The sequence below is a fragment of the Protopterus annectens genome, chromosome 13.part0 (assembly GCF_019279795.1).
Source record: "Protopterus annectens isolate FY-2018-M chromosome 13.part0, PAN1.0, whole genome shotgun sequence".
NCBI classification, from domain to species: domain Eukaryota; kingdom Metazoa; phylum Chordata; order Ceratodontiformes; family Protopteridae; genus Protopterus; species Protopterus annectens.
Genome location: NC_056747.1, coordinates 544,244,060 through 544,260,814, shown reverse-complemented (window position 1 = coordinate 544,260,814; position 16,755 = coordinate 544,244,060). Strand labels below are relative to the sequence as shown.

At 41.8% G+C, this 16,755-nt stretch overlaps 1 protein-coding gene across 1 annotated transcript in view; it reads right to left on the bottom strand.

The window, feature by feature from the left end:
• Positions 1 to 15,618: 15,618 nt before the first annotated feature.
• Positions 15,619 to 16,755, bottom strand: part of LOC122787458 (glutathione S-transferase theta-1-like) — a 62,403-nt gene continuing 61,266 nt past the window's right edge. The window contains exon 5 of the mRNA XM_044054189.1: positions 15,619 to 16,274. Coding sequence (XP_043910124.1) covers positions 16,068 to 16,274 — 207 coding nt within the window. The 3' untranslated portion in view covers positions 15,619 to 16,067. The remainder of the gene's footprint in view (positions 16,275 to 16,755) is intronic.

Genomic DNA, 16,755 nt, shown 5'->3' with positions numbered 1-16,755 from the left:
CATGGGGGTTGCAGAGGCACCCCATGTCAACCCATGTGCCAAATAAGTATGCAAATCTTGTATTAGATGAATGCAAGATACTTGGCTGTAGTTAGTGACCACTATTTCATTTGTTTATTAGTTTACTGCAGATTTGTATATTTGTTTCATAGATATGCCTATATAACATTTAAATGACAGTACTGAGTTATTACAATTTAAAGTTGAATATTCTCAAAATAAATTTTTTTAAAATAATGCTGAATAGGGATAAAATGACACTTTGAAATTATGTTATATAAACATTTAAGCATAATATATATTTAGAACTTGAACATATAGTCCATATTTTTATGTCAGGATCTCATGAAAGGATAGATATACAGAGGCTTAACATGTGATCAAGTTAGCACTTTAAAATCTGGTCACATGACTTCAAAGAACATGTATATGACCCTGCTCAAGTAAGACACAGAGGAGAATGCATTAACACATACAGAGTCCTATGCTAGCCCACACTTAGTGACCATGAAAGCAGTAAAGAAAATATGAATGTCAAAAAAATTAACACTATCCCTAATGTATTGCCACCCAAGAAAATTATTTTCCTGTGCCCTGTCAAGCAGAGCCACAGAAGTGATCCCCGGGGTGAATTTCCTATCTCCCATCCAATCATCAAGATTTTTCTTGAAGAGTGCTAATGAGGAGCTTTGTTTGATATAGGTAGTTTGTTCCAGAGTATGGGAAGTCTCTGGGACAGGAATTTATCCCTCCAGCATGTTCTGTTTATTGTGGTGACAAGGTTTAGGTCCCTAGAGTGTGTAGCTCTGAGGGATTGGGATTTATTTAAGTGGAGCATGTCCAACAGCTCTGGGTTTGACATAGCTTTGTAGCAATGGCAAGCTGGGAGGCAACCTCATCAGGTACCTCGTCAGACACTGCTCCTGCTAAGGCCTCTGATAGCTCGGTTATCAAATTGCTTTCAAGTCACGTAAAACGTGCAAAAAATTCAAGAACCATATGGCAAAGGTCATTGAAGTGAAGACCCACTTCCCAAATCTATCCATTGTCAAGGACTCTCGGTTCAGGGGATGAACAGCTGGACTCTCATTGGCGAGTTCCTTTTTTGCAGCAGCCACGACCATCATGGCATCCAATGCTAAATATTTCAACCTGTGAGGCTAATCTTCGGGCACAGAAAGAATTTGGTATCTTGGGCCTCGGTTACGAAGGAAGAGTCAGCACCTGGCCCTTAGTGGATTTAGATTCCTGTAGTTTCGAAGATGCAGGAACTGAATGACACCTTTTCTTTGGTTCTTTTTTGCGAGACTCAGATGTCTCTGCCTGACAAAGCCTCTCCAAAAGGACATCTGAGCAGCGCTTTGAGAATCAGTTTATTATGCCTCTCTGCAAGGGTTCGAGCACTAAAACCCTTGAAGAGCTCACACAGTGGTTGAACTTCCAAATGAGGCACCCCAAAACAATAAACACAAGAAAGTTGCCCATCTGTGTTGGGCATCTTCCTGCTACATTCCTGACATTGCTTGAACCCTATGGTTCCCTTCTGTTTCTCAGCCATCTTTCCAAAAATGCAAGAAGGCACACGCCCAAACACAAAATTCACAAGCGCGCAGGAACACTATGTAACTAATAAACTAAAGGAAAGAATAGGATCAGATTATATATATATATTTATATATATATATACACACACACACATATATGGTTTTACGTCATAATCTCGAAATGCTGAAATACCGAATTACAGCATTCAGAGACCATGAAGCTACACAAGAGCAAATTCGAATATCTCGAATTCACACTTATGCATTTCCGGTATGTTGAGTGTGGTGTTATGGTGCCTGAAATTGCAGGTGAGTGAGTGTTTGTGTGTGTTTGTTTATGCTGTATGTGTGGGTAATGGTAGCGAGGTGTGAGTGTGACTGTTGGATTTCTTGGTGTTTGTGTGATGTGTATTTGCGTGCGAGCGAGTGGAGAATGCCATGGTGTGATTTTTTTTTTTGTTATGTGCGATCTCGAAGTTGGTATATATAAGTGGGGTGGGGGTGCATGCCCCCTGCTTATATGTAGTGTAGGGTTGTGTGGTTTGTATGCTGTGGGTGGAATGGTGTGTGTGTGTTATGTGGTGTATGGTGTATGTATGTTTGTGACTGTGTGATTCGTGATTGTAGGTTTCAGTATTTTGAATGGTTCGGCTTCATGTTCTCGGAATGCTGAAATTCGGTATTTCAGTATTTTGGGATTATGAAGTGAAATCACACACACACATATAATATATATATATATATATATGTGTATATATATATATATATATATATATATATAGATATATATTTTTTAAACACTACCAACAATGGTAAGTAGAACAAAATACGTACAAAGGGAGAAAGAAGGGAATACCAGTGATGGTATTTAAGAGTTTACCAGAGGTAAGAGGGAAGGGAGGGGCCTATACCAACGATGGAAAGTAAGTTTTTACTGGCAAGGTAGGGAAAATTATATCACTCACACCCAAAAAAAACCCCACAATAGCAGCAATAAATGAGAAGAGGCAACAAATTTAGAAGCAATGAATGGTAGATAAATATAAAGATATATCAAAAAATATTAGCACTTAGCTGGAGCATGGCTGATATGTCTGATTTTCTACTCGGCAAATGAGATCTGATGGAAGGGAAGAAAGGCAGTATGGGTAGCCTTAGCTTGAGGGTTTCGAACTGGCGCAAGCTTATTATAACAGCCGAGTCGGTTCTGAGGGTTGGAACTGCAACCTGACAGTCAGAATGAATGAATGAAGATTAACATCAGATCAAATGTTTGAACCACCACTTTAATTCGTCCTTGCAGCGGGATCAGGGGCAACATCTTCGGGGGGGGGGGGGGGTTGTACTATTTTTACAGATTTTTTCAGGTGTCAGACTCCTACACGTGCATACTGGCCAAAAAAAGAATACTGGAATCTAACCTAGAATCTTCAGGAATATTTGTGCCGACATTGCTTTCAAAATTTAGAAAGAACTTGTTTAATTGCAAAGCCCTGTCATATACAAGGAATATTTTTCTGCTGTTCAGTGTCCAACAAGACTCCTAGGAAGGTTTTTGATCTTCTTGGTGTAAAGCTGGAGACAGAACTGAGATAGTACTTCATGCATTTTATCACTGTGGCTATGTGAATGAGCCGATCATACAGGTAAATATGAACCCCTTTTCTTCCGAGGTAGAGACCCAAGTATTTGGAAAACAGTCTAAATGCCATGGACTGAAAAGGACAGGCAAGTGGAGATTCTCTCGTCTCAGCTCCTTCAAGAATTCTCTATGCTCCCTGTGGATTGGTATGTACAGCTATGCATCACGTACATCTAGGGGCACTAAATAAGCCTGTGAGGATGTGGAACATTTAAACATTAGCATATTAAAGTTTACCTTTTAAAACTTTTTCAGCCTGGATAGTCCCAGAATGAACCAAGCATCACATCTTTTTGGAACTATTAACAGCCTGGAATACAAACTTTTTTCTTGTTCTTAGAGGGACCCTCCTATGGCCATATATCAAAAGAGTTACGTTAATGTTGGCTGTATTAGTTCCTCATGTCCTACAGGAATAGAAGACATACCAAGTGAAGGAAAGCTTTGAACCATTTTGTAGCATAAGAATGTGCTATGGTGGTGTTCATTTTCCTGCTCTGACTGACAGCTAACAAACTAAGATAGGAAAACATCCCACAGGTTGTTATACGGAAAAATGAGGAAATAAGGAATAGAGGAAGGGGAGAGGGTACGTTATGGATAGGCAGCATCACACATTAACATCCTGAAAGGGAGGAGACTTTTCTTCTCTTGCCTTAGACTGTTGCCTGCCTTTGCCTCTCCCACCTCAAAAGTCCCCCTTTATTTGAGCTGCCTGCAGCAGACTGGTTTAAACCATTTAGTATGACTGCTGCAATGTTACCCTGGGAATACATGGCTGGAGATGGTTTTAAAAGATTAAGGTCTTATCATTCTCGTCCACATTTTTAAACATCTCCTGAGGGGAACTAAAATAGTACATTTTTGTCTTGGGTCATCGAATACCTGCCCCTGACAACTTTGAGGCCTGTATTTCAGCCAAGCAGGCGTTATTATTGTGACAGTTCCTGTGATCCTACTGCAGACAAATGCATTTTATCTACATTTTGAGGTACAGTTTTTCCACCTTAAATCGTTGTTTGGAAAAGCCTAGTGATTTTATACTTATGATCTCATCTGGTGTATATGATACCATAGCCCCTGTTTGCTTAAAGAGTTCTTAATACTTCCAGTACACCTTTTAGAAAGTAGTTACTTTGGATGAGAGTTGCAACCAAGACGACCTGTGTACTGGTAAGTAAATCTTCCACTTAGCAGCATGCCTGTCTCATGTCTTGTTTGTGTTGAACTCTCTCACTTGGTGTTTGAATGTCAGAATTTTAATTTGGAAGACTTCAGTGTCAGAAGTGAGCATACTACTGAGTAATGTCAGAATGGTTGAGAAGAACCTGGCCCAAGAGCGCAGAGGGAAAGAGCCATGACTGTGACCCAGGAGCACTGAGGGACAGAGCCACGACTGACCAAGATGGCCAGAGTAAAATTAGTAGCTCAGGCGCTATAGGAACCATGCATCAAAGATGGAAAGAGCAGGTATGAAGTGGTGCTCTACATGCAGCCGAGGCATGCTCTGATGGAGAGTGAAGTGGGGCTCTGCATGCAGCTGAGGCATGCTATGGTGGAGAGTGAAGTAGGGCTCTGCATGCAGCTGAGGCATGCTCTGATGGAGAGTGAAGTGAGGGTCTGCATGCAGCTGAGGCATGCTATGGTGGAAAGTGGAGTAGGGCTCTGCATGCAGTAGAGACATGCTTTGGTGTTGATGAAGATGTGCTTTCCATAGCTACAGCCAGGCTACCACTGTAGTAGCTGGAGGAAGACACACATCCACCAATTCTCATCTCTTATACTGAAGTTACTCTCCTAGCAGTGGTGGTGGGGGGGGGGGGGGGGGGGGCACCTGCAGAATCACAGCAGGATTCAGCCAGACCCTGACCTCTCTGGAAAAAGAGAGCTACTGTTGAGGGAGAGGTACAAATGGGCTAAACAGAGTATGGGCAAATATCAGTAATGTGGAAGGTGTCAAAAGAGGGTAAAAAAGACAGAGATGGTAATAATCATTTCATTTTTGCCCATGCAGACACCAGCCAAGTAATTCACTTGATAGCTACTTTTAGTCCACCTAGGGCCCTAGCTAAGGCAAAGTACATTTCAGGTAAGTATTTATGTTATATGCACATAACTGAGGTTTTAAGACTGATGATCAGTTCAGGATGGTGAATGATTATACATCTTTCAACTACTCAAACTGTAAATAAACTCACATGAAAACTGGAAGCCCCAGACTTGAAGAATTAAGCTGCAGCTCACTGCGAGTGGCTTCTGAGAAACCAAACAGTCGAGTGTCACTTATCTTCATATTGTACTTGAGGAGCCAGTAGTGCGTTAATATTTGTGCTCCATGTCTGGGCAAAATCAGTTTGGCAGTACTGAAAGCTAAACGCCAGGCATATGGTGAGCGAAAGACAAATCTACCCCCTGTCACACTTGATTTTTCACTCAAAACAAAAGGGCACAAGAAACGATGCATGTGTGACAAATATGAAACAGGGTGCATGACAATGAATTTGGAGAGCTGTGCTATTTGTTAATCAGAGCTCAGTGTGTGTGGCTTAAAACAAGTTAAAACCGCACACTGTAGAGAGAATCAAACCACGCTAGGAAACCACTCACTGTAGAGAGAATCAAACCACGCTAGGAAACCGCTCGCTGTAGAGAGAATCAAACCACGCTAGGAAACCGCTCGCTGTAGAGAGAATCAAACCACGCTAGGAAACCATTCGCTCTAGAGAGAATCAAACCACGCTAGGAAACCGCTCGCTGTAGAGAGAATCAAACCACGCTAGGAAACCGCTCGCTGTAGAGAATCAAACCACGCTAGGTCTTACCTCAAGAAAGTGAAAGATCAAATGTGCAGCTACAATCTCCAACTAATGAAATGAGTGTAAAACTAACACTAAACCTGAAAAAACTGAAAAGGTACAAGAATAAAAATCAATATGACAACACTTGGCTTCATTATACGTTGAAGATTGCCCCCAATAATGAAATGGCAGCAAATACCATACCCCATATATTCATTGTGAATGAAGGCGTGAAAATTGACAATGTCAAAATGGCAGGTTTAGAGGCTATGTAGTACAGCTGGCCATTATGCAAGAATGCACTTTAAAAACTGAAAAAACTCTAGACACCGACATAAAAGCAGAAATAAGTCTGAAATTGTGTGTGATAAGGCCTGTTCAAACTACTAATAAATTGCAAATCCATTAGAGGAAAGGTTGATGCCAGCATCAACAGTAACATAATGGCTTAATATATGTTCATAGTTTTATTCTAAACTGTAACCTACTGTCACTCTGCATGCTTACTGTTGTCTTACTTAGGGTATCAATTTAAGCAGCTGGGTCAAACTGATCTGACCATTGTCTAGAGATGAGAGGCTTGGCAAGCCCCATTAAAACAATCCAATATAACTTCGTACTGATGCATGTGACTATGGCCTTGATTAAGCAAGTTCAAGCCACACAAATGGAGACAAGCCGCACAAATGAAAACTTTAGCCACTGTGAACCAACTTCAGTGAGTAGAGTGAAAACTCATCCAAGAAAACAGCAGTTAAAGAGGATAATTTTCAGAGGAAGACAGAACACTGAAATTAGTACTAGAGTTAGGAGTCAGTACTTGAGTACAGTGTTAAAAGCAAATATAGTACAGATAGGTGTGTACTAGGCTAATGGCCCTGGAGCCTTTGCAAGCCTAGCCCACAGGATTATCCTGGCATTGTGCCACCTGCTTTAGTTCCCAGTGCCTCTGTCAAGTAGAGCCACTGGAGTGATCCCCGGGGTGAATTTTCTATTTCCCATCCACTCAGGATTTCTCTTGAAGGCCAGTGAGGTGCTCTGTTTGACATGTATGGGAAGTCTATTCCATAGCATGGGCAGTCTCTGGGTTATGAACCTGTCTCTCCAGCATGTTCTGATGATTGTGGTAATGAGGCTGAGGTCTCTAGAGCATGTGGTGCAGAGGGACTGGGATTTCTTTAGATGTAGCATTTCTAACAGAGCTGGGCCAGACATGGCTTTGTAAGTCAAGCAGAGATCACCTCCAAGTAGGCGATATGAGACAAAATAGTTGGAGTTTTTGTCTGCCCAAATAGGACACGTGTTTAAGGCCTAGGATCCTCTGTGATGTACTTTTGCGGCCTCTCCAGTTGTTGCAGGTGTCTAGTGAGGTACATGCCAAATGGGGCATTGTACTCGATTGGCCTGAGGAAAGAACAGAGGGAGACAATGACTTCTTCCTGGATGCAAACCCCTTAATAATGAGATGTGCCACATAGGACTTTGACCACAGTGGCAATGTGGTAGTCAAAAGAGAGGTTGTCAACCTGTTTTCCCAGATTATAACTCTGTGTTCAGTGGGCTACCACTGATGTGGTAATTCATGGGAACCGGGTTTTTCCCCAAAGGGGACGACGACATGTTTGCCATGGAGCTTAAGGCCATGGTTCTGACATCAGTTGTTGGTCTCAGGGAGACGTTTCTGTAGAATGTCATCACTTGGGGAGTTAATAGCTCCCAACTTGCAATAGTCTGAACTTAGTCAGCCAGAGTCTTTGTGTTGGCCTGGACTTCAAAGAAGTAGATAGCAAACAGGAGAGGACCCAGGACCGAACCCTGTGGGAATCCACTCGTGACTGGTCAGCAGTCTGACTTGGAGTCAGCTACTTTCACACTGTGGGTTCTATCTGTGAGCCAGTTTGCAACCTACCTAGTGATATAGGGGTTGATGCCTAGCTTAGTGAATTTTTCTGATTCCTGAGTTTGGAATTAAACAAAATCCTCCGATAAAAAAAATAAAATAAAATTTAAAGCCATTTCAGAAACACTGCACAGAAAGCGTATGCTTTGTCAGCAATCGCCACAAATGCAGAAGCACAATGCACAGCACTAGGAAACCAAGATTCATGGTCTAGCAAACAGTCTAGGGTGCTTGAAAAGAAAACATGAAATTATTATGACAGTGGTCTTCTGTGAGCACTGTACCCGCAAACAAAGGACAGAACAGGAGCTTAAAAGTACGGAACAGCTAGATACACAGACTAAGCCCAAAGAATGGGATAACAGCATGCTGACCATCATAAACCACATTTAAAATCTGTACTAATCCACAAGATCTTAGAAAATGGATTCTGAGACTCATCCTCTACAAATAGTCACAAGGGGTTGCATTATGCCTAATGTAAAATTCTTTAGTGCTTGATGCTAACAAGGGATTTTTTTAAAGTCCATATTATTTGCGATCATATATATTGGCTGGCAGCAGAGATGCAGATCATGCCAGTGTCTTACAGGTGAGCAGATTTGTCCATGTGCCTCTGTGCAGCAGTACACGGAGAAAGGTAATGCACAAGGAAATTGCCAACATAAAGCTGTTCGTTATTGCATCTATTTACTGAATGTTTATGCACAATGATAAACGTGGTAAAATACTGGCCATAATAACATGTAGTGCATAGTCTAATAGATTAGAACAGTGATGATAAACGTGGTAGAATACTGGCCATAATAACATGTAGTGCATAGTCTAATAGATTAGAACAGTGATGACAGAAATGATGAAGCGGAGTACAGCTGGAAGGCAAGGTACGTTGGACACAGCAGGGATTTGACAGCAAGTGAAATACCGTGAAGTTCTTTGAAGAAAGGTGGAGTACAGCTGATGAACGTAGAGTGCAGTGTTAGCAGGTGTAGATAAGCCATGATTGTCAAAGAAATGAATCTTTGGTGTGTATCTTCGACACTAAGGGAATTTGTTACCTTAATTTTATACTGGAATATTGTTCCAGTATTCATATAAATAAATGCAGACATGGAAAGAGTCAATACATAGATACATAAATGTAAACCTAGGCTCGGTTACACAGGAGTCAGCTGTCTCACAGACATCTCAGTATGCTACAAACCTGCTGAGAGTACTATTCTGAAAATAGGACAGACTCCTATTTTTGTAATTATCTTCAATTGCTTCACATCATCCCCCACTCCCACACGCCAGTGTACTTTTGCTCCATTTGAAGGGGCTTCAGGTAATGGACTGTGTGCAGCAATGCTTTTAGAAACGAAAACAAAAAAAGTTACAAAATGAGCCAGGAGTGCCAGCCAAAAAGATGCCCAACAAATTGGAAAAAAATGAATGATGTTCCCACAAGAAATAGAAGAAACAAACTTCCAAGGAAAATATTCTAGTATCAAAGCAAACTTCCAAGGAAAATATTCTAGTATCAAGTGTCATCTGACCGATTAAGTAGTGGATATCACAGTAACCATCAGGCAATTTCAGGTCCACAGTTTAGCAAGGGGATATTATTAAATCCAGTAGAAGGAACCATTGCCTGATAATTGTATATATTTAATGGTATGAAATATTATATTCTGCATTGTATACATTTGTTTAATAGTTTGACATACCATACTCTGCCATCCTCCAGTCCTATGCTACCTCCATCTTCTCACCCTATCGTATGTTCAGAGCAGCACATTTGGTTTCCCCGTCAGACATTTTGGGGAAAGGGACTGCAGATCCTCACACTTTTCTCCTGAGGAAGAGCCATCTAGTCACTCTTGTTCCTACAGGGTCAGAGAGGCCTATGAATGGCTTCTGAATGTCTGTCACAGTGATTACAGACCGCTGCCTTTCAGGTGCACACCACATATGGAGCTGAATAAGCAAATAAAGCACAGTAAGGGTCAGACAAATGACACCATCTGAACCTCCACATACGACACTGAATCCTAACCAGAGGACGATGTTAAGCCAAGCATTAAATATAGCTGGATGCTGAAGTTTTATCACTACTTAAACTGATAATACAGGCAGTTTAGACAACAAGTAGAGCAACTCCCCCCCTAAATAAATGGAGGGTGAGTATTAAACAAGGATTTTAAAGACGCTAACTATGACCGTTGCAGATTCATAAGTGTGCCACCATCAGAATGTTCTAGCAGAAAGCAGCAAGTTACCTGAGCAGCAGAGAAATTCCACAAAGGCTGTGATTATGTAAACTGAATAATGCAATGAACTGGTGGGGCAGAACCGTGCTTCGGGTAACTTTAGATAAGACATGGGGGAAACTGGATACGAGTCACATATCTTTGAATTTATTACTGCTCAATATCAGAGTTGTATGGCTTCTGCTACATACCTAGAATTAACTGCATTACTAGCTGAGTTAAGTACAAACTTGCAGTGTTAAAGATTGTACTGCATTTTATTTTTCATATATTTAATTGTTTCATTGAATATTGTGGTCTGTGTCTCTCTGTAGTTATTTTACTATTTGTTTCATAGAATACTGGGGTCTCTCTCTGTCTCTGCAGTTAGTTTCCCACCCGCTCTCCCTGTTCTTGTTCTGGTATTAATCTTGGTGGCTTTGGAATTGCCCGCCCCTCCTGTAAATTTGTGTTTGAACACTCCTCCTGGGTCTATCTCATTTGCTCACTCAGAGTACAGTGAGATCATATTTTGACTTCGGACACTCCTACCAGTCCCATCTGTTCAGCTCTGTGCCAGATCTATTCCAGTCTAGTGTCACTAGCTCATTCTACCTAACAGAGAGAACACTTGTGAAGGGCAAGCCACTTACATCCTTAGTTTTGAATTATCTTCTGTTTCTCCATTCTCCCTTTCCAAAAAAAAAAAAAACACTTCTAAGCTTGTCTCCTGCAGTAACTAGTCTAGTCTAGTCCAGATACAGATTTGCTGTGACCAGGACCGTTTGTAAGCTTCTGAGCCCCCAAAGCCTTTCTGTGTTGGAGGGAAGCCTTCTAGCTCATCAGTGGGAGTGGTAAGCACTAGGTAGCCATCTACCACAAGAGCGGTTTCTGGCTCAGAAATTGTAGTTTACTGGCAGTTTGGGCAGTTTTTCCATCTCTTTCAACTTGCTGGTTTATAAGCCTGCATTCCTTTCCTGTACCTAGTCTAGTCCAGATACAGATTTGCTGTATCCAGGACTGTTTGTAAGCTTCTGAGTACCCCCAAGCCTTTCTGTGTTGGAGGGAAGCATTCTAGCTTGTCATTGGGAGTGGTAAGCACTAGGTAGCCTTTCTACCACAAGATCCAGGTACAGATTTAGTTTTAGCACTTTAATTTGTTTATTCGTGCTCATCACTTGCTCAGAAGTTGTTGTTAGCACTAAATAAGCTACAAATTACTACAGCACTCAACCTCTTTACCTAGAGGAAAATAGTTTTTCTACTTTCCTCACTTGCTTAGAGAAAAACACATTTTATTCTCCTTTTCCTCACTTGTCCAGATGAAAGTATTTTTTTATTCAGACATGTCCAAGGGTCAGCTCCCTGTGTTCTCTGTCTGATGAATCTGGGCATCGTAGGGCAATGTAGCAACTGCCTCATGTACAAACAACCCTCTCCTCTTACCACCCAACACCACAACCTGTGAGAGATACACTTATGTAGCCAAAATGGAGGTAAGGCTCTCTCCAACCAAGACTGAACTTGACAGTCAAGAGAAGGTAAACACTTGCACCACAACACTCCTAGTCCCACTAACCCTACACCACCAAAATCCACACAGAAACACAAAAACATTTGCAGAGGCTTTCAATAATAATCTGCTCAAGCAACAGGGACCTCCAAAGCAGAAACGCAAGCAACCTCCACCGTCTAACACAACCCAAATGACACATAGCCCACAGACTCAGTGTGCCAATAAACCACAGCCCATAAGGCAAAACATACCCAACACAGCAGTCGTAGGTGAGTCTATAGTCAGGCACACTGATGTCCCACTCACCAGGCTAAACAAGGAGAATGTTACTCTCAGCTGCCTGTCGGGTGCCAGGATCTGCCACATAACCCACGCACTCAGGTCACTCCACAACAAGTACAAATAAGACTCTGTCATTGTCCATGTTTGTGTGAATGACCTGAGACATACCTCCCTGGACTAAATGAAAACAGACATTGAAGAGCTCTCCAATCTTGCAGCCCAGGCAGTTATGACCCTAGCCCTCAGTAGCATCCTGCCATCGCCCAGAATGATACCTCAGTACAAGGACAAAAAGATTGACTTCAACAGCTGGCTAAGCTTCTGGTGTCATTCTAAGGGGATCCAGTATCTGTCTGCCTGGGACAACATGGTTGACAGACCATGATGCTTTGCCAGAGATGGCCTGCACCTGTTGCCCCTGGGATACTGGCTAATGGTCTTTCCACCCCTATAGTGCCTTTTTTAGGCAAGGCTCAAATGACAAATTCACCACCATAAGAGGAACAGGCAAGCAAAAACTGAGGGTAATGCTACTCAATGCTAGAAGTCTAAATCTCAACATGCACTCATTTGAGGCACTCCATGAAGAACATCAATATCTGTGCAGTGATGGAGACCTGGTTCAAGGCTCTAGAGAGCACCCCTGCATTACCAGGCTATAACTCATACCATACTTTTCGGTCATCTAACCTTTACCAGAACACCAAAGGCAGAGGTGTCCATATTCATTAGAAATATGGACACCTCAGGCTAGTTGCATAGCATAATGCATCCAAGGTTATCAAAAGTGCAATTCTGGCCAAACATGCAATCCAAATTGTAGCTTGCTACAGATCCTCCACCATGCCCCAGGATTCCCACTCCTTTTCTTGATATACTGGAAAATATTAGGGTTCAACCAAACACCCTAATAATGGGTGATTTCAACTACCCCCCCATTAACTGGGAAAGCTACTCATGTACCAACTCCTTCGCTCACTTTCTGGAATTCATAAATTGCAATGCCCTGGATCAACTTATCCACACCCCTACCAAGGGCAACAATATCCTAGACCTAGTCATTACCAACATGAGTGACAGGTGTTCCATACCAACTCCTCATTGGTCAGATCCGACCATAAGCTAATCACCCTAGATATCTGCATCCTGCCCCCACCCACCATTAAGGAAACCACTGTAAAAAAAATTCTCCAAAGCCAGCTTCATGCTTAAGACAGAAGTGGTGAACTTCATGATACCCATGCAGATGGACAATACAGTTACAACTGCTGAATCCTACACAAATGCACTCTAAGCACTTGCACAAGTGCATGGATCATGCTATCCCAAACAGAACCAAGAGGCTATCCTCCAAAAAAAGGAAGCCAATCTGGTGGTCCCCTGCCATAAACACTACAACAGAAAGAAGAAACTGTTGCAAGAGTAAAATCCCATGAGTGGAGAACTCCCTGGTCAGCCTCAGTTAGAAGTTGAGATCCCTTATAAGATCCTCCAAAGCTATCTACGAAAACAAAATTGCCACCGATTCTAAGGGCAACCACAAAGCATTCTATAGCTATGTCAAGAATCTCAATGGCAGCATCCAGGTCTGCTCTGAGTACAGCACAATGGCACGAAAATTACAGTACCAACTGATATTGCCAACATCCTGGCAGATAGGTTCAGTGCTAACTTTACCCCCCTCTCACTCCCTAAAGGGTCCATATCTATACAGGAAGAATGCAGAGTCCCTGTAATCACATCTATGCAGGTAAAATCTGCACTCTAAAACCAAAAACACAGCATCCATGGGACCGGACAACATCCCAGGCTGCGTTTTACATGAACTTCAGAACAAACTGGCTCTCCACCTAAGCACCATGTTCAATCAGTCTCACGTCAGGTTTTGTGCCCATGGAATGGTGCACAGCAACAGTTATCCCACTCCGCAAAGGAGGAGCCACTGCTGATCCTGGGAACTATCAACCTATTAACTTGACAAGCCTGGTCTGCAAGGTCATGGAACGTATCATGGAACTCAAAGACATTGGTAAACTCCAAACTCTACACCCCACCAGTTCATGTTTGTGAAAGGCAGATCATGCCTTTTGAACCGGATTGACTTCTTGCAGTAGATGAGGGTAAGGTGGTTCACACAGCCTATCTTGACCTCGCCAAGGCTTTCAACACTATCCCCCATTCTGGAATTATAGCTAAACTCACTAATCTAGGTATAAATCCCTACATCACAAGATGGGTTGCCAACTGGCTCACTGAGAGAATCCACACTGTAAAAGTTGCAGACTCTAAATCTGACTTCAAACCAGTGACAAGTGGAGTACCACAGGGTTCAGTCCTGGGACCTCTCCTGTTTGGTATCTACTTCTCTGAAGTACAGGCTAACACAGAAGGCCTCTGGCTAACTAAGTTTGCAAATGACTGCAAACTAGGAGCCATAGTAGACTCCCCAAATGATGTGGACATCCTACAGAAGGGCCTCAATGAGAGATGCCTGGTGTCATAGGCATGGCCTCAAGCTCAAAGACAAAAAGAGCACTGTCATCCCCTTTGGTAGAAATTCTGTATCCATGAGCTACCACATAAATGGCAGTCTACTTAAAGCCGAATGTGTGATAGAGATCTTGGGACCCAAGAGGACAGAAGTCTCTCCTTTGATAAACACATTGCCACAGTAGTCAGGAAATCCTTCTATGTGGCACACCTCACCCACTATAGAGTACTATGCCCCTTTTGGAATGTACCTCACAAGACATCTGCAGCAGCTGGAAAGGCTACAGAAGTACCTCAGAGGATTACTGGCCTCAAGCAGATGCCCTACACTGACTGTCTCAAAAAAAACTCCAGCTTTACTCTGTTGCATATCGCCTACTCAGAGGAGATCTCTGCCTAACATATAAAGCTATGTTATATCCAGAGCTGTTACATCTAAATAAATCCCAGTCCCTCCGAGCTACACACTCTAGGGACCTAAACCATGTCACCACAATACACAGGGCATGCTGGGGGGATAGACTCCTGTCCCAGAGACTTCCTATACTCTGGAACTCTATGTCAAGCAAAGTTCCTCATTGGCACTCAAGAAAAAAATCTTGGAGTGGATGGGAAATAGGGAATATACCCCAGGGATCAATTATGTGGCTCTGCTCAACAGGGGAAAAAGAAATTAACTTTTGAGTGGCATAAGCCAGGGAACCTTGTTGGCTAGGCTTACTTAGGCCCTTGGGCCGATAGCCTTTTACCTCCCTATGAACCTATAAGAGGACTATTATCTGTTAAGTCAAGTGGTTTTTAACAGCTCATTCCCCAGAATAAGGGTATTGTTAAGAAAACTTAACTTAGGGGCATCACTGTAGTGAAATATTTCTATCAACTTACTGGAGATCTATATCACTGGTCCACTGTTGAAACCACGTGCACCAAGTTGTGTACACAAAAATAACTTGTAAAAAATCAGCAATATTTTGTTCTAATTGGCTAATCTAAGACTACTAGTTTATGCAAACAGTATCATGCTTTGCTGTGCTATATTATGGTGGATTAAGCACCAGCACTTATGAAATTAATTGAAATTAATGTTGTACAGCAAAACAAATGCTATCACATGCAAACTAAAACTATTAACTGTAATACATACACAAGACTGACACTAATCAAAACAGATCTGGAGTGCAGTATCTTCGGAAAGGAGGGAGACCACTTCCATAATTCATGTGAAGTTTATGCCACTTTTAATCAGACTCTAATCTGGACAACAAGGATTAAAATCAGACTAGGTTTTCATGGTCCGAGTTCCATTCTGTTGGAAATTTCATCAGCAAATAGCAGTAGCTTTTCTTCAGCTAGTAATTAACACTAGTAGGCATTTGTCCAATAGGTTTCTAGCTACCCTGGATGTTTACAAAATGAACTGGTGAATTTAGCATAATCACAGAACACCAAGTACATTTACTGACCATCTCCACTAAGAAATGAAATACATAGAATGCATCTCATTCATCATCTGTGTCCAATACATATAGGGCCTGTAGCAGTATGGTTTATACATGAAAAAAACAGCCAGTAAAAACTGTACAAATAGAGAAACTTTGACAAATCCAATCTTGCAAGTTGGAAGATAAATGGGAAAGGATGGGAATATTTCATTCTTGTAGACTTCAGTGTTGTCCAAGATGATGCTGCAGCCTAACCATCAAACGTTTTGCAACTTCAGGAGGTATTTTTTGTTCAGAAAAGCTTTTGGCATTCTGGATTCCCCTGTTTGCCTCTGTAAACAATTCCACTCCTATTTCGGATTCAACACGCTGATGCCAAGCAGCCAACTTAGGACGTCCCTCAAAAACATCATGGCCACCGCCAAAAGACTGTAGGAATCAAAACAAAAGACCTCAAGTAAAAATGCAGATTAGAGGAAAACACCAACTGACAAAGTATTACATTTCTGTGCATGTTTGCTAACCTTAAACCAAGTTAGTCTGGTTTAAATGAGCCCCTTTTCAGCAGATTCCTAGAAAAAAAAAAGCCCCAAACAGTAAAACAGCTCATTCTGACGGGCAACTTTTAGAGACTCCTTTAGAGACTCCAATATATCTGAACAAAGTATACTGTGGCTCATTAAATAGTAAGTTGAAAGGGAACTCATTTGAAGTGTTTATAGGAAGAGAGACTGGAGGGTAAACATATGATGAATTTTAAGAGATCAGGCACGTATGGTACATTTTAAGTGAAATGGGAATTAGAAATCAGAATTCTAGTATGAAGCCTGGTAATGGGTACTTGTGAAGGAGGACCAAAGTGCATGTATAACTGTGTGCAAGTTAGTCATATGAATATTTTTAAGAGGCA